The sequence below is a fragment of the Centroberyx gerrardi genome, chromosome 10, assembly GCF_048128805.1.
Source record: "Centroberyx gerrardi isolate f3 chromosome 10, fCenGer3.hap1.cur.20231027, whole genome shotgun sequence".
In the NCBI taxonomy this organism is placed as follows: domain Eukaryota; kingdom Metazoa; phylum Chordata; class Actinopteri; order Beryciformes; family Berycidae; genus Centroberyx; species Centroberyx gerrardi.
The window spans coordinates 16,044,628-16,068,293 of record NC_136006.1 but is presented as its reverse complement, the minus strand read 5'-3'; the positions used below and the strand labels follow the sequence as shown (position 1 = coordinate 16,068,293).

At 39.7% G+C, this 23,666-nt stretch overlaps 1 protein-coding gene across 1 annotated transcript; it reads left to right on the top strand.

Annotated features, from left to right (window-relative positions):
- The first annotated feature begins 8,386 nt into the window (after positions 1-8,386).
- On the top strand, positions 8,387-10,592 carry evx2 (even-skipped homeobox 2). The gene is made up of 3 exons (XM_071917958.1): positions 8,387-8,780; positions 9,153-9,394; positions 9,978-10,592. The coding sequence occupies exons 1-3, from the start codon at positions 8,387-8,389 to the stop codon at positions 10,590-10,592; spliced, it is 1,251 nt and encodes a 416-aa protein (XP_071774059.1).
- Positions 10,593-23,666: the final 13,074 nt, after the last annotated feature.

Below are 23,666 nucleotides of genomic sequence, written 5' to 3'. Positions count from 1 at the left end.
TACACACATGTAAAGTAAATTTGCTATACTTTTGAGTATTGAATGAGTATGAATATAGATGCTTTGTTCATCATGGAATAGTGTGGTGGTGGTGCATCCTTGTGATTCATTAGTCAACTGGCTCTTAATGTGGAAGATGGAGTTCATGGTCACTAAAGTCATTAAAAGTAATATTACTTAATATATAATATATAAGCTTCTTTCAGCTCAAACCCCTGCTCTTTGCCAATTAGTTTCTTGATGACTTTCACTTTAAATTAGTCGACACATTGTGGAGTGTAGATTACAGAGTATATGGCCACTGACCGATGCAAAAAGTACTTCACATGCAAAGAAATGGTATATGACAAGTCTCAGATGAGATTTCTTGTTTTATTACTTCAAATTGCTCAGGGAAACCATTTTAAAAAGAACAAAAACCACAGAGTTGTTTCAAGATTGTTTCAAGATTCAAGTGTTAAGAGGTCTTTCAGACACAATAACAGACACAGAGCATGATTTCCACCATTTGTCTTTATTAGAGTAACCAGACACAAAGGAAAATCAATAAATATAATAGACATACACTGAGCATACAAATTATTAGAAACACCTAAGCCATGTATAATTTGTCTCAAAGTCCAACAATCCTTCTTTAATATGTCTCCTCTCCTTCATCCATATCTCTGCTTCATGATTGAAGTGTATCTACACTAACAGGTGAAATCAATAAAAGCTTGTAGCTTTCACCTGAATTCCCCTGATAGTCCATTTCATGGAAAGACCAAGTGATTCTTGCTAAAATTATTACCTATGGTATACTACTAATTGGGTGGCAGCACTCTCTTTGATGTTTTAGCTCCATAAGCTTGTTGCTTTGGATGTGAAATGGCACAATGACTATGAGGTTTAAGTTCAGACTGTCTGCTTCAATTTCAACCAAACCATATTAAATTAGCAGAGGAATTACAACAGATTTTGTATACATGGTTTCCCAGTTTCAGGATGCCAAAATTATTTGGACAGTCATTTTTCATATGAAGTCAAAACCAATTTATGTGCAATGACTTCTAAAAGCTTGCAACCCATAGGAGATTCATGACAATTTATTGTATTTTCTTTCTAGACGTTTTGATTTGGATGCACATCTGTGAGGATTAAGCTATGATGGCGCTTGGCAATGGCAGGCAATGTGAAAACATGATTGGGGCGTTTGAGAACCGGTAAATAAAAGGAACTGGAGGCCCCATTCAGACCTTTACTCAAGCGCCGCACATTGGTGAGTCGGTTTTTACACGCGCGTCCATTCCACCAATTCCAACCTTGGAGTTATGCGCGGGGAAACGCACCTTCTTGCAAGATGAGTACTTCAGGTGATGAATAGTATTCCTCTGACCCATTCATTCCTATACACCTTCATCCCACACAAGTTGACTGAATTATTAAGTCAAAGAGACAATACTGCAGCCTGCAGGACGGGCGGAGGGTGCAAAGAAATGTAAATGTGCTGAGTTTTACAGATACCTATCTTTTACGCATGTGTTGAGCCTCAGTCATTGACCTCTGACGTCTTTTGAACGGTGGAGGGCCAGACACACAGCCGCATCCCCTCCCGTGTTACTCCAGGTAACTTGCGCCATTTCCATTCCGGCTACAGGTGCTGCATCAGCCGTGTAGGAATACTGTATATCCGGCCCCCGTTTCCCGCTGCCTGCCGCAGTCGTTAATGGTAATGAGCGGACACATGAAAGAGCATGTTGGCCACACACTGACGCGCAAAGACGCACAACCAAGGACAAATTCCGTTGTCATCGGTGCCATCAGCTGCACACATGTGGCCATTAGGGCGCCAAGCGCACAAGAACAAAGTTATAGTAACAAGAAAAGCCAACAGTCCAGGAGCATTCCGCTGGTATGTGATGCAGAAGTGACCATAACACGTGTGCGTAAAGTTTCAATGCATTTCACATTTGGAGAGTGACTTGGTGACTTGAGTATAAATTGACGGAGTTGAGTAGGAAGCATTAAGAAACTCATCGTTAGATATAAAACGTTATATATAGCCTACACACAAAATATTTCAATGATTTATTATAAGCAAAGATGCAGACTGGCCAAATCGTTTCACATTTTGTAAAATATATTTTATTATGTTTTTATCCAAATAACGTCCCAAGTTTACAGTATGTTACCAATTCAATCTTCGTGCGCTGGCGTCCTAAACAACGCTATCTAAAGGCAGTGCTTCGGCAGAAACGCATGAAAAGGTGAGAAGTCCATGGCCTTATTTTCCACGATATCGATGGGATGGACAGAGAAGCCACGTTTTTAAATAGAACTGTGGACAAGGGAAGGCACGCCCAAAACTCAGTGCATACATCGACTAGGCTAGTCAAGTCTGAATATGAACAGTTAAAACATGCAGATCTCAATCCGCTTAAGTAAATTCTGAGTAAATCTATTTAAAAGTTCAGTGTGGTCCTGTGTAAATAGTAGCTACTTGTGAACATTCACTAAATCACTTGATGTTGTCTCTTGTGGCTATAGTGGCTTGAGGTAAGATGTATAGGTCTGGTTCTCTCCTGCTTAGGAGAGATTTGAAAAAATGTTTATTTAAAATTATATTTTGGAAATAATTTGATCATGTAAATAATTAATTGAACCTTAGACACAAAAGGTCTATCATATGGAGGGTCACTCCTGTCTGGTATGTGTATCACCACTTTTTGTACAATTTAGAGTCTTCATTTAACTTAACACTGAACTTACTGAACTCCTAACTCCATTCTTCTTCATTGCTCTTATGTTTTGATATTGTTGGATATGTCTATTGTTTTTGTGTGTTGTATTGTATTTTATTTCTTGTAGTGTCACATTTTAACCAACCTGTGAAGCCAAAGGCAAATTTCCACTGCGATGGACAATAAAGTTCTGTTCAATTCTATTCTATTCTATTTTATTCTATTCTAACATCGATCATGCAATGAATAGCCTTGCTGGTCTAACTATCTAATGTTAGTTATACTCTGTCTGTCCCTTTTGAAAGTTCAGTGTTGGTATTGCCAACATAGGCTAGCTAGGCCCTGACAAGCTTGCAAGCGAGTTTGCTAAAGTTTGAACACGTTACCTTTGACTTTTTGTTTCTTGTTGTCCCTCTAATTTCTCTTCTCTGTGACTAATTTGAAGTCATTTTTACTTGTCTTTCCAGATGACAAGAATCACAACGGCGAAATAGAGATGATCGCTTAAGCACATGGATCAATTCACCCTGCCTGCACTCTTTCCACTAGCTTCATATATGGCTACTCACACCAAATTCAAAACTCTGCTGCTGGCATACACGGCTGTTAGTGGGGCTCAGCCCCATACCTTCAAGCCATGGTCCTGCCCTACACTCACATGTTCCCTGCACTCTGCTACTACCAGAGTGCCGTACAATCAGCTCTCACTTCCCTGCAGCAACCTTGCCATTGCTCCATCCCGCCTTGATTCGTGTAACTCCTGGCTACTCAATGGTGAAATGAGTTTCCCATTGTTAACACTTTTTCTGCCTGGATCTTATATCTCTACCTTGCACATTAACATTTGTTACTTCCTCTGGCTAGGTGCTGCTCTTTTGATCCTGCCACTCACTATTAGCTGCTTGTGGTCCTAAGAATTTAAACTTAGTCTACTGTTGCACTTTTTGCAAATCACTTTGGACAAGAACTTCGGCTAAAGGCATAGAATGTAAAACATTCCTCACCCTCAAAAAAGCTTACTGCGAGTAGGTTGGGGGATAAGAGAGCTTTCAGGTGGGCTCCAAGCTGGTGGGGTCCCAAGCTGGAGGGGGCCCTTCGGAGAGGCGAGGTGCTACTGTCAGGGGCCCCAGAATTCCTAGCAGGACCCCTGTACAGACCCACAGGGTCAATGACGACACTTAAGGATAATTCACCTGTTTTATAGTTTATGGTGCTACAGTAGCTTCTGCGATTGTACCTGAGTTGTGTGTGCTTAGTTGATACTGTGTTTGCCTGCTTATTTGCCCAAATATGGGCTTGGTTAGCGCACTTATCTCCTGTGATGCTAAATTCCTGTGGGTTTACTGTAGTTTGCTTCTTATGCTTACAAATGTCAATGAGGAATAAAAAAAACTTGGTATTTATCAAATGTGAATTTCAGTATGTTTGAATTCAGTTTAGCTCATGTTAATTTTATTACACATGTAAACAAATATTACCACATATGCATGTGCAACTTCAACTTCACATCATAAAAGTGTTATAGGTATACTTCCACATGTGAAATTATAGTCACAGAAACCCTGGAATCACGTGGCAAACGGGCTAGATGTTGTCAGCTGAAATTCCATGTGACATAATTTTCTGTTTACATTTAAATGCCAAATTTTAGCAAACAAAGTTAACCTCTGGCTAACAACTTAGATTATGCTAACTTACTGTCCACTGGATTTATTCCACCACTTTTTGATTGGTTGATGAAGGACTGTAATAGCTCTCTATCTAGACTCAGTTAATTAACATTTTATTAATTGTTTTATACACAGTTTTATTAATTGTATCGGTTAATTGTCAGTTCAATGAATCATATTATAAATATTTTTTTCAATAAATAATTACTGAACTAGTCTACCGCCTATTGCAGTGGCACAGAAACACCGCCATAGAAACCCTTTTCATCAGAGCTTACTTCCTCCCCTTCCCCACTACCACTTGTCTCCAACCAGCAAGCAACTTGTTGGCCTAAATGCTGTGGCCTGTAAGCATTTTGTTAGCATCTTTGAAGAGTGCGGTCATTTGAAAATAACCACCACCCCCATGCCCTGACTAAGTGTGCTTCCTACTTAGCCCAGTTGTCAGAGTATGTAGACCCTGATGTAAGCATGTAGGCAGAGCCGGCCCATTCTGTGCCATCGCTTGGGTCTACAACCAGTAAGAAGGGCCACATAATGGAATTATTATTATTGTTTGTGGTGGGAGTAATTTGGTGGTTATGGTTGGAGTGTTTAAGGCCACTAAAAGGCTAGGGCCGGCTCTGCATGTAGATCAAAAGCTACAATAGGCACCTTCGCACGTTGGTGCCTCCAAATGGTAGCGAGAGGTAATTGTGTGGAAAATTTGAACTTCAATACACAGAAATCGTGGGACATGACATCGGTAAACTGTACACAGCACGCTTGTAAGTTGTGTCCATGGTGTGCTACACACTAATTTTCCAAACTAGCCCTAACCCTATTTCACCTTCCTCCAAACCAGGGTTTGATGACTAGTCATTGAAGGGGCAGAGGGAGGGGAGAATTGGGATTAACCCCCATGCCTACCAGTGACACCTATTCAACTGTTGTAGAGGAAAGGTCATGAGTGCATGTTAAACTGTTCTTCTATTCTCTACTATTCTATCCTATCCTGTATGAATACTTAAATTGTAGGTTCATCCTTGTAAACCTTAGCAATGTTGCTGTTCACCTGTGTATTTAGTTGCTTGTATTCAGTGTGTATGGTTAGGGTTCATCAGTGCAACTGTGCTGCTAAATTGAAGGGCACAAGTAACCTAGTGGGCACAATGCACGCATCTTCTGTACCAGGCATGGATTTGTGAACAAAACCATAACAGCTAAGAGGCTGAACAGTGTTCATTTTCATTCACATGAATTACTTCACAGCCAAGTATAAATCCAGCCTATTGACCAATAAGGTGAGGCAAGGACTCCCCTATGTAATGGCATGCAATAGTTTGGCCCTGAAGCTTGCAATTAGAAAATACCACAGTTTTCATTTGCATTTTTTGCATTTGTTTTTTTGCATTTTCAATTTCTGAAAATCTGAATCAATGAATATGCATGTCACTGAAAAGTCAACTTTAAAATATCAATTATGGCATATTTTATCAAGCAAAGGAGGTAATGGAATACATAATTTACACTTCATATCTGCCCAAGAAAAGAGCTCTGGACAAAGAAGGGTGCTTTATGTAGTGTCACCGAGCAGAAATGTGGCATTTGGCCTACAGATTATGAATGTTTGCACTGTAAAAATATCTTTGTTTAGTAATAACTCTCGTCAAAGGAAGATGTGTCCAGAGTCCACTACACAGATTATCCAACATAATTATACAAATTACCTAATTACACTCAATGAAAGATCTCAAGTATTCCAACGCTCTTAGAGGAGCTCAGAATTCCAAACAACTGAAAAAGTGTAGAGGGGTTAAAATGCATACCAATGTCTTCCTTGAATGTCAGAGCAATTTTATTTTAAAAAAAAAACAAAAAAAAAACACATTGCGTTCACTAATGTAGTAGCCTAAAACAAATGAAAAGAATATTTTTAAGTTACTGATGTATGTGGTGTAATATGCTAATGAGTTCATTATAACAATTTAAGCTTAATTTATAACATGCCAAGTTTAGTGAAAATTTCATTAATTACTCTTATCCTGTGACTAGAAGTTGTAAAACATGATTCTTCCAAGACATTAAGATCTGATTTAAACAGGCAATTTTAAAGCCAAATAACTAAGCTGATTGAAATAGTATATTATTTTATGCAGTAAGTTGTTATTGCAAATTCAAGATTTATAGGTTCTGGTATCCATGTGGCAGTTGGCTCTACAGCCCTGTATTTGGCACGTGTCATCACACACAGTATTGCAGATGGTTGACTGTTGTTCCAATATAAACACTCTTTTATCCTTTACTAGTAGCCTGCTACAAAGAAGTCAGGTTGGGTATTAGGCACTTTTCTTTTAATGGTTCGGACTTGATCTACAGCAGTTCCTGACTCCTCTAACGTGGCTGTGTAGTAATTAAAAAAGATTCAAGATTCAATAGTTTATTTTAGTTTTAGTTTACTAGGAATTGGTCCCAGTCAGCTCAGGACAGACACAAGACAGGACATCAGGTACACTGTACACCTACACATTAGCAATAAAAAATAAAACCTGCAGGAGGCGCCAGAGAACGCACAGATGATTTTCTGATAGCGCCTTCTACTCATCTCATATCGAGAATCCTGGGGTCCGCGGCTTTTATGTCTTTACAGATCGACTATCATTTCATATTCTCCGTTAAGGCAGCTAGTATGAAGCTCGTTCCTTTAAGAGTTAATGTGATGAACACATGAACCAATCATTTTCCTATAGATAGCCCAACTACCATGAAATAACGGGTTCGACATACAGACAGATACAGGTTGAGGAAAATGATGCTGTGATAACCTCCTCAAAGAGATAAAGAGAGATGCGGTTGAAAAGATAAATGAGCCATAAAAGTATACTAAATTTTTGTAGTTCATATACACTCATGAAGACCAAAAGACTGGCAAAAGGTAAAGGACTGGCAGTGTTGAAATTACATTTGAAATTCCAACAGAAACTATTGATTGTTAAATAAAAAGATGACTAAAACGCTCATTGTTATTAGCCATGCTCCAAGTTATATTCCGAGTATTTGCAATTTATTCTCCAAGTAGCCTACTTAAGTGTATAAATATAGACTTGGGCTAAATAAATATATAAGTGTGTACAGTTGTAGTTATGCTGGAAATGTGTAATAATGCGCGCATTATCACCACCTCAAAATGTGCCTTTGACGACTAAAGAAGGGTGGAACAAAATCTAAAAAGAACATACACAAAATATTCAACAACACCACTTCAAAAAATAAGACAATAATGTTAATCTCTTATCGCAGTCAGCATAACGAATATACTTGCACCTTAATGTTAATGCGTTTCTGCAAACTGATTAAAAAGTCGCGGAAATGATAAAAAGGAAAAAAAATAGGAAGATATAACGAGAATAAAGAGAAGAACGACGATTACAAAGGGGGAGGGCGAACAGGAGGAGAGAAACAATAGAGAATCAAAGCATAATAATATTCCTAAATGAAGAGGGAAATGTTGCCCCGCTCATTTTATTAATCAGACTGTCAATTTCACCCAAGAGGCCAAACCCAAGAGCAATCTAAAGCAGACTCAGAGATCAACCCAGGGACAAGCACCTCGCTCCTCACTTCTCCTCTCTTCCCCTCCACTTGGATATTATTCGTCTGACCGAAGGCCGCCTCCATCATCAAGTGACAGCCCTCTCCTATTTATTTGCTTATAAACCTGTTACAATAAATGATCATTGGAGCAACGTCAGCCGAGCATTTTAACAACGAACAGCAACCACTTTTGATGAATGACATTTTGGCGCTATAGGGAGGATGCTCGGCTCATTTTGAGCAGTCGTTCGTCGATTGCATTCAGATTCTTTCATTTTTGCGTCTTGCTTATAAAAAGGTTTAGAGACAGTTATTTAGAGGACAGTTGCTGAGTTGCATGCGGATTTAGCTCCGACACAACTCATTGGTGCTCCAGCCCCCTGGACAAGTGTTGTTGTTTTTTTTTTCTTCTTGCTCGGCTTAATGATGGAGAGGATAAGAAAAGAGATGATATTGATGGAGAGAGGTCTGCACAGTCCCGTTGCAGGGAAAAGGCTTTCAGACGCGGCTGGAAATTCAGTGCTGGAGGCCCTGGAAAACTCTCAGCACAGTGGACGGCTAAGCCCGAGAATAACTTCGGCCTCTCTCCATGGAAATCTCGGGGACATCCCGAGCAAAGGCAAATTTGAAATTGACAGTCTTTTCGGTACTCATCACAACAGCGAAAATACCTCTTCAGCGGACATTTCATCCTCAGAAAACAGGAAGAAAATGAGCCTATACGCTGAAGTTTCGCAAGACTCAGATATGAACAGTGATGTGGAGGTGGGATGCCCAGCGCATCGCTCCCCGAGCCAGCACAAGGAGAATAACAAAGGTATGTGATTTTCTGCCTAAAATCGGATATTTATTTTGTAATTTTTTTCTTTTACCAAAATATAGCGACGGGGAATACGGTGAATTATTATTATTATTATTGTTGTTATTATTATGACTATTATTAATATTATTGTTGTTATTCTGATGATTATTATTATTATGTATTAATAATATAACAAGTACTAAAATATAAAAAATAACAATAGGCTACCAATATTATTTTGTTTTGGCATCATGGCATAAACTTAACATCAATTGAATTTATTTTTTCTTATTATTAGACTGTCAAATATATTGTAGCCTAGGCCTATAAACAAGAGCATTATTTCAACAAGGCCAACATCGATAACTATTTGTTTCTTTTTTTTAGGATTTTCAGACAGTAATTCTGGATCTTCCAATGCAAGCTCAACCTCCCTCTCCAATATGAACGGTAATTCAATGGGAGGATCAAACAGTTCAAATGCCGATCAAGTCAGAAGGTATCGGACTGCTTTCACCAGAGAACAAATTGGAAGACTGGAAAAAGAATTTTATAGGGAAAATTACGTTTCGAGACCAAGAAGATGTGAATTAGCCGCTGCGTTAAATCTGCCTGAAACTACAATTAAGGTAAGGAATAATCTTCGTTATTATTCTTAATATCCAGTGTGTGCTGGACAGGTGTGTGTGTGTATGCGTGTGTGTATGTGTGTGAGTGAGAGAGAAAGCAAAATAATTCCATCTATAATAGCAATATTACTCTGAACTAGAAAAATATACATCATATAATCATTATTTTTCTGCTCATGAGTAACGCTGTAATGTACATGCACTCGCGCGCAAAAACACACACACACACATACACACAAACACACACTTCTATTTTCTGATCACCTATGCAAAACAATACAACCATCAACTACACAATTAATGTATAAAATCCGGTCTCTCCTTTAAAATTGACTGGGAAAGATAAAATATTTGAACAGACTTTTTTAAGTCTGCATGTTTCATTTTAATTGCTGCAGCATGTGATTACTGATCACTTGAGTCCATTGGCCTACAGGCGTTTATCAATATCTTCCCTAGTTTAGTACAGTTTACCTATAGCCCCAAACAGTAGCCTCCTCCACAAACTTGCAGAGGTCTAAATTTAGAGCTTGGAAACAGCATGGCAGCCTCAATATGGGCCTTGTTTTGACTGTGTCTGCAGGTGTGGTTCCAGAACAGGCGGATGAAGGATAAAAGGCAGCGTTTGGCGATGTCCTGGCCCCATCCAGCAGACCCCAGCTTTTACACCTACATGATGACGCACGCGGCAGCTACCGGAAGTCTACCTTACCCTTTCCACTCGCACATGCCTCTACACTACTACCCGCACGTCGGTGTCACAGCAGCAGCCGCCGCCGCCGCAGCCACGGGTGCCGCCTCGTCACCTTTCGCCACCTCCATCCGCCCTCTCGATACTTTCCGCGCACTTTCCCACCCTTACTCACGGCCGGAGCTCCTGTGCAGCTTCAGGCACCCGGGACTTTACCAGTCACCCGCAGGCCTGAATAGTTCGGCGGCGGCATCGGCGGCGGCAGCGGCTGCGGCGGCGGCAGCGGCGGTCAGCGCCCCGTCGGCCGCCGGGCCTTGTTCGTGCCTCAGCTGCCACAGCAGCCAGGCGGCGAGCGCACTGGGCGCCAGGAGTGCCAGCGCTGACTTTACCTGCACGGCATCGGGGCAAAGGTCCGAGAGTGGATTTTTGCCTTATTCTGCCGCTGTTCTCAGCAAGACCTCAGTCCCGTCACCAGACCAACGAGAAGAAACTTCACTTAACAGATAACTCATCACGCACCCTACACGTTATTACACGTTCGTAAATTTTGCTCTTGCCCTAGTTTAGGGGATAGGCCTACTTTAAATATCATCGGGGGTAAAGCATTCGTTAATTAGGCAGCATTCAAAACACACACATACACACAGATTTATTTCTCTACAGTCCAAAAGATTGCTTCGTAGCAAAAAAAGAAATTAATAAGCACATCAAGTGCTATTTCTAACACCGAAAATTCTGCAATTCACAATAAAAGAAGTTTCTATACCTAGGCTATTTACCCTTGGTGTTGTGCCGGTTTAGACCCATTTTTATGGGCTGTGCTGGATTAGCTTGTAACTTGCATACATACAACAAGGAATTTGGAAAAGAAACACCGTTTGTTGACTGCTTTCCCCATGTCTCACTCAATGTTTCATCCAAAATACATTTTGGCTTATTTTGTTTGTTTCTACAAATCCCTATCTTAAAATCGAGGAACTGAATCAATAGGAAACTGAAATGGAGCCACAATTCATATTTATCAGGCATAATTCTTCAATCATCAAAATCTCAAACCCAGCCTGGCTGTCTTGACTATAAGACACAAATTATGCTATCTAAATTTAGATAGCACATGGGTTTGCTTTTCTTCCCAGCAGCATATCTTTCTTCACTAAGCCTAATAGACTGAGATTTTGGCAGCAATAGCCTCTCCAACACCCAGTCACCGCTCCAGGGACGTCCCTAATCAGCTAGAAGGTGCATGTAATTTTGCACCGCGTCTATCGTGTCAATTTTTATGTTAATAATGAGAGGATCATGACAAAAATTGCCAATCATGTACCTAGATGGAGCTCCTTTGAATACATGACTGTAAGAAAGTTCTTCGTTTTGAGACCCGCTGTCAAGTGCTAACAACCCGCGGAGGGAAGTCATTAGATATATAAAAGACCTGGAACAAACCGATATTCCTGGTACACAGAATGCACAGTATATTAGGCTAATATTTGACACATGAAGGGTTTCAAAAACATTAAATAACGAAATACCAAGAGCCCTTAAAAATGTGTTTACTGATATGGGAAAACACCTCGACACATATCTTTTATTTGCATTGCTGAACCTCATTATATCAAATCCGGTATTTCCATATGTAATCCCTATAGGACTTCTTCACTCAGCACACACAGTTACGGGACTGAAAGTTCAGACAAAATAGCCTGGCTTTACAATCTGTCTGCGCCTGTAAAAATTGGCTACGTGCTATTTTATTCGTTCCTGTTGGGACATCACCAATATGTTAATTATAAAACATGTGAACTGTAAATCGTGAAATATTTTGCAAATATCATGAATAGTCCTACTGATAGTTGAAAACTGAAATTTTGACCGCCCTGGAAAATGCTTCATGATATGTGGATGGTAGGTTATTTTTTAACACCTTTTTTTTGTTTTTGTTTATGTGACTTGCTGAATGTTTTCAATGTTAAAACACTGGATGTACACGCCAATAGGACCATCACATAGCCTACAATTGGCCTGTGAACTCACCAATAATCCAAATTCATGATCTATATTTCGTGCAAATTAAGAATGAATTATGGAGATGGAGAACATTTTTATGGTCCACTCAAAAGAGGCTTTAAAGGGCTGATAAACGAGCACTGAAATTAAATGATGAAAATAGTATTGGCCTTTGTCCCTAGGGTCTCTGTGATAACTGTACATTAGTCTATATCTCTGTATTTAAAATATCAATGACTGTATGAATTTAAATATTTTAACTTGAAAAAAAAATGTGCAATATGAAATGTAAATCATGTTATTTATTGATCGTGTTTGTTCTTGGAAAATAAATAATAAACATCTTTACACATTTCCGCCTCTTTACATTAATGACACAAACACGTTGCAAAATGAACAAAATCAACTCTATTTGGCTTCAAGAAATCTTGGGGTTTTTGTCTCTGTGTCTCAGATTATTTTCTAATTTCACTTTCTTTAACTTCACTGCCTGAGAGTCTAAACACTAATATCAGATGCTGTTTATCGACGTGCTGAACAATCGTCTAAAATTATATACATATAGAAATAAATTAATTTAATTTGTATCCACAATAAAAAATCAACTATATTGCATAGGCTCCGACAATGAAGACGTCTCACCGATTAGGCTTACTTAGGTGCTGTGACACCATTTCTACAAGGAAACTCTGTCTAACATTAATTAAAAATACGTAGAGAACTACTGGGAATATGAGGCCTGCCATCACGGGTCATTCCGGCCCTATAATTTACCATTATTTTTACATTACCTCTAAATGATACAAGCTGATACTGTCGTTAATTGCAGTTGGTTAAAATATAGCCTACACTAGAATGCCCCCAAGGGACTTTAAGATAAGTTGCTTTTTTGAACGTCCCCATTAAAGAAATAGGATTAGGGCAGCAAATATGGGCGTGATATATCACCATGTTTCCTTGCTCTTTACTAAAGCGAGGGTTGCAACCCATACAACAAAGGCATTGAGATAGATGGAGGTGCAAAGAGGAAAAGACAGAGGCCAGAAAAACACTGCCCACAATAACACGATTAGTTTTGTATCCAATGTGCAAGACTGAAAAAAGAATTCATCATAAAATGCAGAAGACTGTCTGTCACCTTCGCTGAATGGTTTTTGACAAGAAAATAAATCTTTGGGTTGTTTAATATATTTTATATTTTCTTTATTTCGGTGCTAATAGAAAAACCAAATTAAATGTCCACCAGCGAGATAGAAATGCAAAGATCGATGATCCTGCCCCTACTGTCCAATCACCCCTATTTAATTGACTGTATTTTCAGGGTAATTGAACTGCTTGTTGTAAATTGAGGATTTTATAGAAACGACATGAAAACTACATTTACTGACATTCATCGCATCTTTGACATTGATTATCTGATCAGCGCCGTGTCATGCTAACCTCCAATTCTTCATTACACACTGTTTATGAGCTGTTACAGAACAACTTGCTTGTTCCAGAGTGATTGATTGCCTTATTAACGCGTGTTCTTGTAAGTGTGACCGGACTGATTACGATGCATATGTTTAGAATAATGTTTCATTTAGCTGACTGCGAGTAATGCAGGGTGACAGCTGCTGCGGGAGGACAAAAAACCTAAACTACAGGGAGCAAGCGGGGCCAAAACGCATTTAAGGTGGAACTACAAGACAAAACACACTCCTATGGTCAAATAGAGTCACTCAGCGCCAGATCAGGGAATTGAATGATAAAGTTTAGTATGGTCGATCGAATAATAGTAGACTATACCATATAAATATAATTAAAGTCACAAATTATGTATTTATTTTGTCCCTATTTAGGACTTAAAAAACATCAACATGATTCCGTCTGACTGGGAGATTTCTCCATCACATTTCTAAAAGCATATTGTCCTCACATTTGAATCTGATGCAGTATAGTATTTACAAATGACATACCAGCTGTTGCCTCATTTGTCTGGCAAAATGCATTGCATAGCCTTAGCCAATCAAAACTCATCAAAATATTATACTGCATCACATCATATTGCCAAAAAGCACACCACTGTAAACCTAAAACCTTCTTTAGGTTAATCTCAACTTGCATTTTAACATCTAGTTAACTAGAATAGTCCTCCAAAATGTTAGGAAAGCGGGCAACATGGGCCCTGCAGTCTGATGAGGAGATTTATGCCACCATTATGCTTCTGAAGTAGTCTCTACTCTGTTTGTCTCAAATCATTGCCTCTGTTCAAATGTTACTTTCATATATTACATGACATTAATTCAACTATAGCTCATTAAGACAGAATGAAATGGTTAAATTAACTTATCAACTCATAATGATGATGAATGAGGTATTAATTCAGATACAAGCTGGGCAATTTGCAATTTTGCGCGTTTTGATGGTTCTCAAATAACATTTAATATAACGGGTCATCCCCTCAATCAATTACATGAGCATATGAGTCGGTCGTATGGAAAATCCTTTTTTCATGCATATGTATTGAAACATGTTCTCAATTATCTTTGGAAATTGCTTTCATTGGTTTAAAGACTAATTCTTCCACTGGTCCTTCGCTCTGGATATGGTTAAGGTGGTACAAATTAAATTGTTATTCTTCTGTCTTGTTCTTGAAACACAGCCTGAAGATTACAGCCTACATTACAATCAGTAGTGATTTTTTTGTTGCAATATGTTTGGGGTATTACTTAAAACGTCATTATAGATGATAAAGTGCCAAAAAGCAATCTTTTGAGAAATACAGTATGGTTGCAAAGATTATGCCAATGAATCCTGATTGACTCAATGTCTTTTATAAACACATGCTGTTCTTGACTTTGCAGCAAGTGTTTTAGAAGCCATGCAGTTCAGCCTTTTTTCTAGTCCAGTAAAACACATTTCAGAATATAATACTTGACCACTTAAGCAACACACTAAGTTTCAATGTCACTCTTGCGCATTACTGTTGTAAAGTATTTACACAGCACAGTTCTTTTCAAGGATGGGGTTGCATGGGGACGGGCTGGGGGTCCAAGTTTCTGGTGCAACACTTTTAGTTCTACAATAAAGTGATTAGGTAACATTTAAAATAAATTGTTGCAAAAATGTTTTGTGAAATGTGAGTTTTAATAATTTTTAGACTGATTTCAAAATATATGAAAGAAGTCTTGAGTGTTATTGGAAGCTACAGATCCCCAAAGCAGTTCATGAAATCATGCAGATGTATGTGCGCTAAATAAGATAAAGCTCTGATGAAATATGGTTTTGAGTGAAACTCACAGCTACAAATTCTCAGTAATACTGATGGGAAATTTGCTCACTCTCTTGAAGGTCTCATATTGATTTCCATTCTATTCCAATGTATTTTTTTTTTTTACAATTTTGGGTCCCAAGTTCATTGATATCTTGATCTCATTGAGAACCAAATACCAATGTTCACTTTGCCCCTCTTCACTGGAATCGGTGTAGAGTATTGTAGTGCTCTATGGGAAATTATGACTGTCTTTTTAAGTCTTTGCTCACACATCATAGCAGAGGTTCTTGACTTCTAAACCCTGCCCAACTGGAAATTGTTACAATATACTGTATGTGCAGTATTGATATTGGCTGCCACAAGTATCAAAGTCACCAAAAATAAAAGTCATAAGTTGATTTTGGGGTAATTGTTCCCTTAACAATTGAGTTCATTATCATGACGTGATAATCATATTGATTCAGATGAAGAGTGACAAAGTAAAAAAAATTTTTCTTTGAGTGTCCAGTGATTTTGATAAAATGTTTGCCTGTATAAATCATACTATGGACTTTATAGCTTTTTCAACTATGGGTCAAAAATAACAATAGGCTGTGGACTTATCTCTGGTGGATCCATGTATGACGACAGCAGTAGCGGTAATGCTTTAATGAGCCTGGGTCCCAAGATGACAGATTTCTCATTTCCCATGTTAGATAAACAAGAACATAATCGCATGGACATGAACATGCACAGGTTAAGTCAACGCATTATTTAAGGACTGCGTAAAATTAACAATTTGGTGATTTCTGTAGCAATAAGACTAAAACCCAAAAATAGTGAAATTAATATTTTGGGGTAAGAACAGAAGGGCTATGAACTTAATGTACCTTATTTATTTAAGTAATTGAATATTAAACATGTATATTCCATGTACATGTAATTACATTGTGTCAGCTCACTACAAAAGTTTGCACTTGTTCAACCCTTTTTTTTTTTTTTTTTAAAGGCCTCACTGCACTAAGAATATCTTGAAATCATCCTTCAAGACATTTGTGCATTTGTGTTTCCCAAATTCAGTCACAAAGTAACATTGTACATCGCAACTCATTCATTCACAGTCACCTTAGTCATGAAAATTCAACTCTCTCTATGTGTAGGCGACCATTTTTCTACAGACAGTGGTCACTGTTTAACTCCCCAACACTGATTAGGCTAATTTCAGCTGAAAGTAAAGAGAGAGTACACACCTTGTCGTTCATCACGTGATGAATTTGGTGTTTTTTATCCTTGGATAACAAACAGATTGTAGTTGTATCTGGTGTAATGCATTTTGATTAATAAATACTTTTGGGAGTATATGATGGCAGATTGTCAATTACACACCATCCAGATACTTGCAAATTCATGCAGTTAAACAAAACAACAACAACATAACACTTCAGCACACTAAACTGGGAAGGGCAGAATAAACTGTTCCCAATTAAGAAAGTGGGCTGCTCTGTCAAAGACGACCATCATCTGATGACACTACATGCCATGCTTTTAAAAATAAGGAATGTAGTGAACATAAATGTTTTTCAAAAATGCTTTTTGAGCTTGACAACCCTCATGGCTGCATTTGATTTTGAAATTACAGAAATATCCAGGCACAGTATAAAAGCTACATATGAGATTCAACATCTTTGGTGATAAGCGATCCCTGCTGTGGTGTTTTTGCACTGCACTTCCCAGAGATCGTGTGGCAATCAAACAGTGTTTCCAGTAATGTGACGTCTTTTTCCTTGGATTTTCACTACATTCCACTACATTTTCTTTGTCTGTTCAGCTCGGTTCAGCCATGGTGGCTGTCACTGGTCATATTAACTACTGCAATCTTCTTCTGTTTATTCCAAACAAACCGCTGTTGCTGCTTCCAGTAACGTAAAACACATCACTTCCTGTGCGGCAGAGAATTTCTGTATAGGGCCAAACTTTATATCCCCCAAGGAAACTATCATGAGGGAAATGCACTTAATAAATGACAAGTAGACTAATGTATAGCCTAACAACTTCTTTGTAAAATCAATGGACACCTATGATTTGAGATAAGATCACAAAGAAGGGTGATCTCCATTCATTACAAGGCTACTATGTAGGTCACTTCTGGTAGGCTACTTTAGTTCTTTGTAATACCGTGAAATGTTTTTAAAATGTTGCTTTGCCATTTGAAAAGCCAGCGGTAGGAATTTTCTTCACCTATCTAAAATGAAGCCGGAGACACGCTGCCATGGGGAAACAATTTTTTTGGGGAAAACAAATTTTGACACAACACCGGGAAAGAGCTGCCCGACACCGGGTGTTTAGAGCAGCAAATGTAAATGGTTTACATGAACTAGGTATATGTTGAATCACTATCAGGGTTGCCAGGTCTGTGTGACAAAACCAGCACAATGGCCAATCAAAACCAGCCCAAAACCAGCCCAACGGCCAATAAAACCAGCTCAAAAACCAGCCCAATACCAGAACTCAAAATATGCCTCTGCCAAACCATATACACTGCTTTTAAAGTCCAACAGCATTGCTATCATTGCCAAATGTATTGTAACATCTACAAAGTAACACCATAAATGTTTAGTGCGCCAGCATTAAAAGCAGTTTTCCCTAAACAGTTCTTTTACCTAGGTCCTAAAATGGCCTTGTGTAGTTAGATACAGTATATTATCATAAATAAAATATAGCTCTGTGGTGTAGACCAGTGGTTCTCAACCTTTTTGTAGTCTCAGGGATCCCGTCTGATAAGATTTAGTTATTCCATAACTGTCTATACTGTAGATTGGCAGATTAACAGTGAAGAGTGTGAAACCTATGAACAGAATAGTCATTATTATACATTCTCTCATTGGGCTAACTTCTAGTCAATGAAGACCCATCACTTCGCTAACTAGCAGAGTTGGGATCGAGAGGCGGGCGCCGGGCGGCGGAGAGCATTACAGCGTGTGTGTGCTGTGTGTGTGTCATAGACTGTGTGTGTGTGTGTGTACGTGCTGATCTGGAGTCAGTTTGGTAGGATTTGGGTATAAATTAATTATTTCATTTAAAATATGGATTTTTATTTATAGATATTATTCATGTAATTTGCATGCAAAATAGGTCTACCCAACCAGCCGACAAAAAATTCAACCCGCAGCAACACTTCAAAAGTAGCCCAATTCCACGGGAAAACCGCGGACCTGGCAACCCTGATCACTATTGTCGATAGAGAGTAGCAAAATGTATTTTTATTTCTATGAAAATGTCACAGATTATTACTTTAAACTAGTTTTCTCATCAAGTCATGCCAACCAACTGATTATTCCATACATGAGCTTCTTTACCAAATCGGATCACGTCTCACACAAGCTGGCAAACCCAGCAGTTAACATTACAATATTCAAATTTCTAGAAAGAAAAGCTGGAGCAGACAGTATAATTACATGACGACTCTGGGATTTCATTGATCTGGGTTTCCAGTTTAGGATTCCCACAATTGTCTGTGAGATGATGTTTTCTCCTGTTTTTTATTTTTTCCTCTTTCCCCTCTCTTTGTTTACAGCCTTGTCATTTGCCTTTTGTTGTTGTGATTGATGTTGTTGATTTTGTTAATTATCGGTTATAATATATTGGGATAAGTGAAAGTATAGGTGTAGGTGCAGTGTAGTGCAAGTGCAGTGTAGGCTTGATTAGTGTTGAGAGCGTGTATAGAGACGGGTGGTTCTGGGACACTGGAATTTACTAATGAGTCTCTTGGAGGTGTTGTGGGCCCAATTTAATGAAACATTGGTGATGTGGGATGCCCACTTGATAACAATAGAATTAGCAAGAAATGTTGTTATAGGTTTCAAAATTACAGACAATGTAACTAACAGCTAGCTGTTTACATAAGCCAGTTTGTGGCTGCAGTTGAAGCTAGCTAGTTAAATTAAAGAAAAAAGTGGTTACCTACCATTTTGAAAAGTTAGGAAATTGACAATCGTGGATAAAAGAAGGATAAAAGAAGGGAAATTCTTCTTCTTTTAGCGACTCCACTAGTGATGGTTTGATTCACGTATCAATAATTCATTTGAACGACATGGTACAAATGTGAGTGCTTCATTCGTTCAGCTCTTCAGTGGTTCAGTCGCTGGCTCAACAAACCATTCAGTTGCTGTATTGGACTGAACAAATGAATTGATTTGTGTTCGAAATGACTTGTTTACTTAGTGGGCAGTTCACTTATTGCAGTAGTTCACAAACCTGGACCTCAGGACCCCGAGTACTGCTATACCCTTTTTACACCAAAATTAGCGTGTATATGCAGGTTTTTTAAACGCGGGTAAACCCGCCAAAAATAGGTGATTGACTCCTTTCCCATTGCCAGTAGAAGAGTTAGCCTTTCTGTTTTTTTTCTGGTGTGTCACATTCGACGTCACGAACGCGCCGGAAAACAGGGTTAGCAAACAGTAGAAAGCAGCATGGAGGCCAGTGACAATGTTACGGTGGTTACTTTTTTATATCTTTAACTTCAGTTTCTCTTTCAAACTCAACGCTGACTGAACGATGTTCGAGCGCTGCTTGAACGGAGACGGATGGAATTTGTGGCTGAGATGACAAAGAGTCAAGAGTAGAGAAGTTACCAACGGAGGCGACAAGCCTTCATTGCCTCCATGATAGCTATTGTAGATAGTGGGGCCCCGACCGGTCGTCGTATGTGGGTCCGAGATCGAGCACACAGTTTTTGGTCAACTATAGAACGTTTCGACGACGATCAATGGAAAGCCCACTTTCGAATGTCACGGGCAACATTTGACTATTTGGTCGAACTGCTTGCCCCAGCTATAACACGGCAAACGCCAAACTTTCGGAGTCCTATAGAACCACGCCGGAGACTCGCCATAGTTCTGTGGTGGTTCGCAACCCCGGGAGAATACCGCACGATTTCTTGTTTGTTTGGAGTTGGAATAGCAACTTTGTGCATGCTGGTGCGTCAAGTTACAAATGCATTGGTGAATACCTTGTATCAGCGTTTCATTTCCCTTCCGACTGGACAGCGCCTTGACGATACCATTACAGGATTTCAAGAGCGTGGTTACCCTCAGTGCGCTGGTGCCATAGATGGGACACACATTCCAATTATTGCTCCCAGGGACAACCCTGCAGACTACTACAATAGGAAGGGATGGCATTCGATTATCCTACAGGCTGTGGTGGACCACAATTTCTGGTAAGCATGACTCAGCTCACTCTCAGCGGGCCTGCACGGAGGCTAGCAGCTACTTCATGTGATGTCATGTGATATGCTACTTCAGTACACTTTAACAACTAATATTACTGGGACCACTACAGAAAATTGCAGATGAACATTTAATATCCAGGAATTCACAATATAGACACTACCACTGACTATCCCTGTAACAAATTGGCCACAATTTCGCACATTGACCATACACTGTCCAGCCATATACTAGGTTTTGAGCTAGTCTTGTTTTATCCTCATTTTTATTGTCACTTATCTAAGCTATTCTATTCTATTCTATTCTATGTAGTTTCACAGATGTCTACATAGGCTGGCCTGGACGTACCCATGATGCCAGGGTGCTTGCCAATTCAGACCTTTTCATCACTGCAGAGGAGCGCCAAAATGGCTACCTTTTCCCCAGAGAGGTAAATGTATATATTGGTTTATTGTATTGGACAAGGTGGGTGTTCTTCAAACTATAAACTGTTATCTAACCGTCTGTGTCAATGTAATGTTCTTTCCTTACAGAAATCAAAGATGGTGGATGGGGTGGAGATCCCTGTGCATATCATTGGAGATGCTGCCTACCCATTGAAGCAATGGTTGATGAAAGGATTCACCCAGCATCATCAACTTTCGCAAGAACAAGCCCGCTTCACCCACGCCCTAAGCTCAGCCAGGATGGCCGTTGAGAATGCCTCTGGGCGACTGAAAGGATGTTGGAGATGCTTAATGAAGAGGAATGACATTGACCTTAATCTAATGCCCAATGTTGTCGCTGCTTGTTGCATTTTGCATAATGTATGTGAAATACAGAAAGACACTTTTTTGCCAGAGTGGAACATTGAGGTGGATCAACCGGAGGGTCTGGGTCAACCACATGCTGTGGTGTATGAGGGAGAGAGACCTAACACTGCCCAACTCATCCGCAACACTATTACAGATAACCTAACAGCAATGCTATCAGAGTGAACAGTGTTGATGCTGTATCAGAGTGCCTTTTTGAGTCATGATTGTTACTGTTATGCTGTGTTTATTTATAACAAAGGCCTTATAACAAAGGCCTCAGCCAGTATTCAAGTGTCCAAAAATAGAACAATTTTAAAACAATAGAAGAGTGACCAAGTATTCCAGCACTCAAGATATAAAACAAAAAACTGGAATAGCATTCAAGTATATCAAGTTAAACATAATAAAATATATGAAATGTATATAACATGTAAAATATAAACTATCAAGTTCAACACAAAGTAGAACAGTGTGCAAGTAGAAGTAGAATTACAGAGAAATGTAATAAGTACTAAATTGCAACACAAACTGACATTTGACACAAATCCTGTCGGTGTGAAAAGGCCTTTATACAGTTATACTATAACTGCCTGTAGGTAGTGTGGTCATCAGGTTTCGTTGGAGTGCTTGAATAAGCTGGTTGAGACTGATAAAAAGAGTTTTGCACATACTGGCTCTGTTCATACTGGTACATGGCATGTGGTGGTCGCTGTGGAGTCTGTGGTGCAGGGCCTGGGAGCCTGGAAAGCAGCAGCTCAAAGAGTGACCTCTGATTCTCCCGATCTTCCCTGCTTATCCTCTCCTGCCTCTCCCAAAGACTCCTCTCGCTCCATGAACATCTGCATGCGTGCATCGTTGCGTGCCGCTGCAGCTCTGTCCATTTCCTTCAGCTCTGCCATGGCGGTAGTTATTGCAGCAGAAGCGTGTTCCATCCTCGTCCTCTTCCGTCTTCTGGCCAGAACACTGTAGCCTAATAATAATGATGATAATAATAATAAATCAGTAGGACGACTCACAACAACAAACTGTGGCAGGCAAGTTGCCTTTGTGTACACCAGGGGTCTCAAACTCATATCAGCATGGGCCGAGTGTATGCATGCTTTTGTTTAAACCATTCCATACAGCAGCTGATCTCACTCCCTCTTCAACCAAGAAGGACTTACCGCTTGATTGTAAAGGCTGTGTCCTGGTGGTCTCCAGTCCACCTTCCTCAGCTGGTCCAGCCTCGATCAGACCCTCCGTACCTTCATCTGCTTCCAGACCCTGCGTAGCCTCTGCTGTTGCTTCGCCTTCGGTGTCCCGTTCTATTTCGCAATCTTCTTCCACAGCCGACGAACATGAAGACAACGTGAATGCCGCTGAAGAACTAGTCTCTAAAGAACTAGAGAGCCTAACACCTAACAGGGTTGGCTAGTGCAGAGTTGCCAAATATATTTTGGCAAAGCTCGTAGAATGGCCAATCCACACGGCCCATTCCACTTCTGTTCTTCTGGTCATTAATGGCAAGATATTTTTTCTTCAGCGCCTTTAATTTGTTTATTACTTGCCTTGGGCTGCGAGCAATGCCTCTTTCACTCAGCATTTTCGATATGTTGTTGTATATCGCAGTGTCTCTCACAGTGCCAGTAACCTGTCTCCTTATTTCCTCTTCCCCTTGAATCAGGAGAAGCTCTCACCTTGCTGTCTTGCCAGTGTTGCATCTTGCACGATACGAAGAACAAAATCACCGTTGCACGTTGTTCCCAAACAATAAATAATGTTCCTGCCTGGCTATTTACGCGCCAACGTCCGGAACTTCAACGCGCGTCATAGCATCGCGCCGGAAAAGGGGCGAAAATTAGCATGTCCACCCAGGTGTCATGTTTCCGATCGGAGCTGGAGCCAATAAATACCCGTGACTACTGCAGAGTCATTTGACCCGGGAATGAATGCCGATTGTACCCTTTCACACTGAAGACAAAAGCCAGATGTTAGTGGGTTTCCTGTCCAGTGTGAAAGGGGCTCTAGTGTCCACACTAAATTTGAAAACGGTGTTTTCGCGTCATTTGCGTTTCCGTCCACACTAGCGTTTCCATGCCGTTTTCTAAAAGTTTCCCGTCCACACTAATATGCAAAAAATATAGGAAAATGGTGAAATCTACCCTATTGGGCATGCGCAAGCCTCCGATGGCTGCAGTAGCAGAGACTTAACAAGATGTCCAAATCACGACAAAAGACGGACAAAAGCAAGCCAGACTTCTTTGTCTGGACAGACGACGAAGTTGAGCTGCTTTTGAAAGTAACGAATGACTACAAGACCACCAAAGCCACGGAGAAT

Bases quoted from the DNA above. Each gene is read 5' to 3' on its own strand.
- evx2 (XM_071917958.1), top strand. From the start codon at position 8,387: ATGATGGAGAGGATAAGAAAAGAGATGATATTGATGGAGAGAGGTCTG. The intron at 8,781-9,152 runs GTATGTGATTTT...TCTTTTTTTTAG, and splicing joins GCACAAGGAGAATAACAAAG to GATTTTCAGACAGTAATTCT. The intron at 9,395-9,977 runs GTAAGGAATAAT...CTGTGTCTGCAG, and splicing joins TGCCTGAAACTACAATTAAG to GTGTGGTTCCAGAACAGGCG.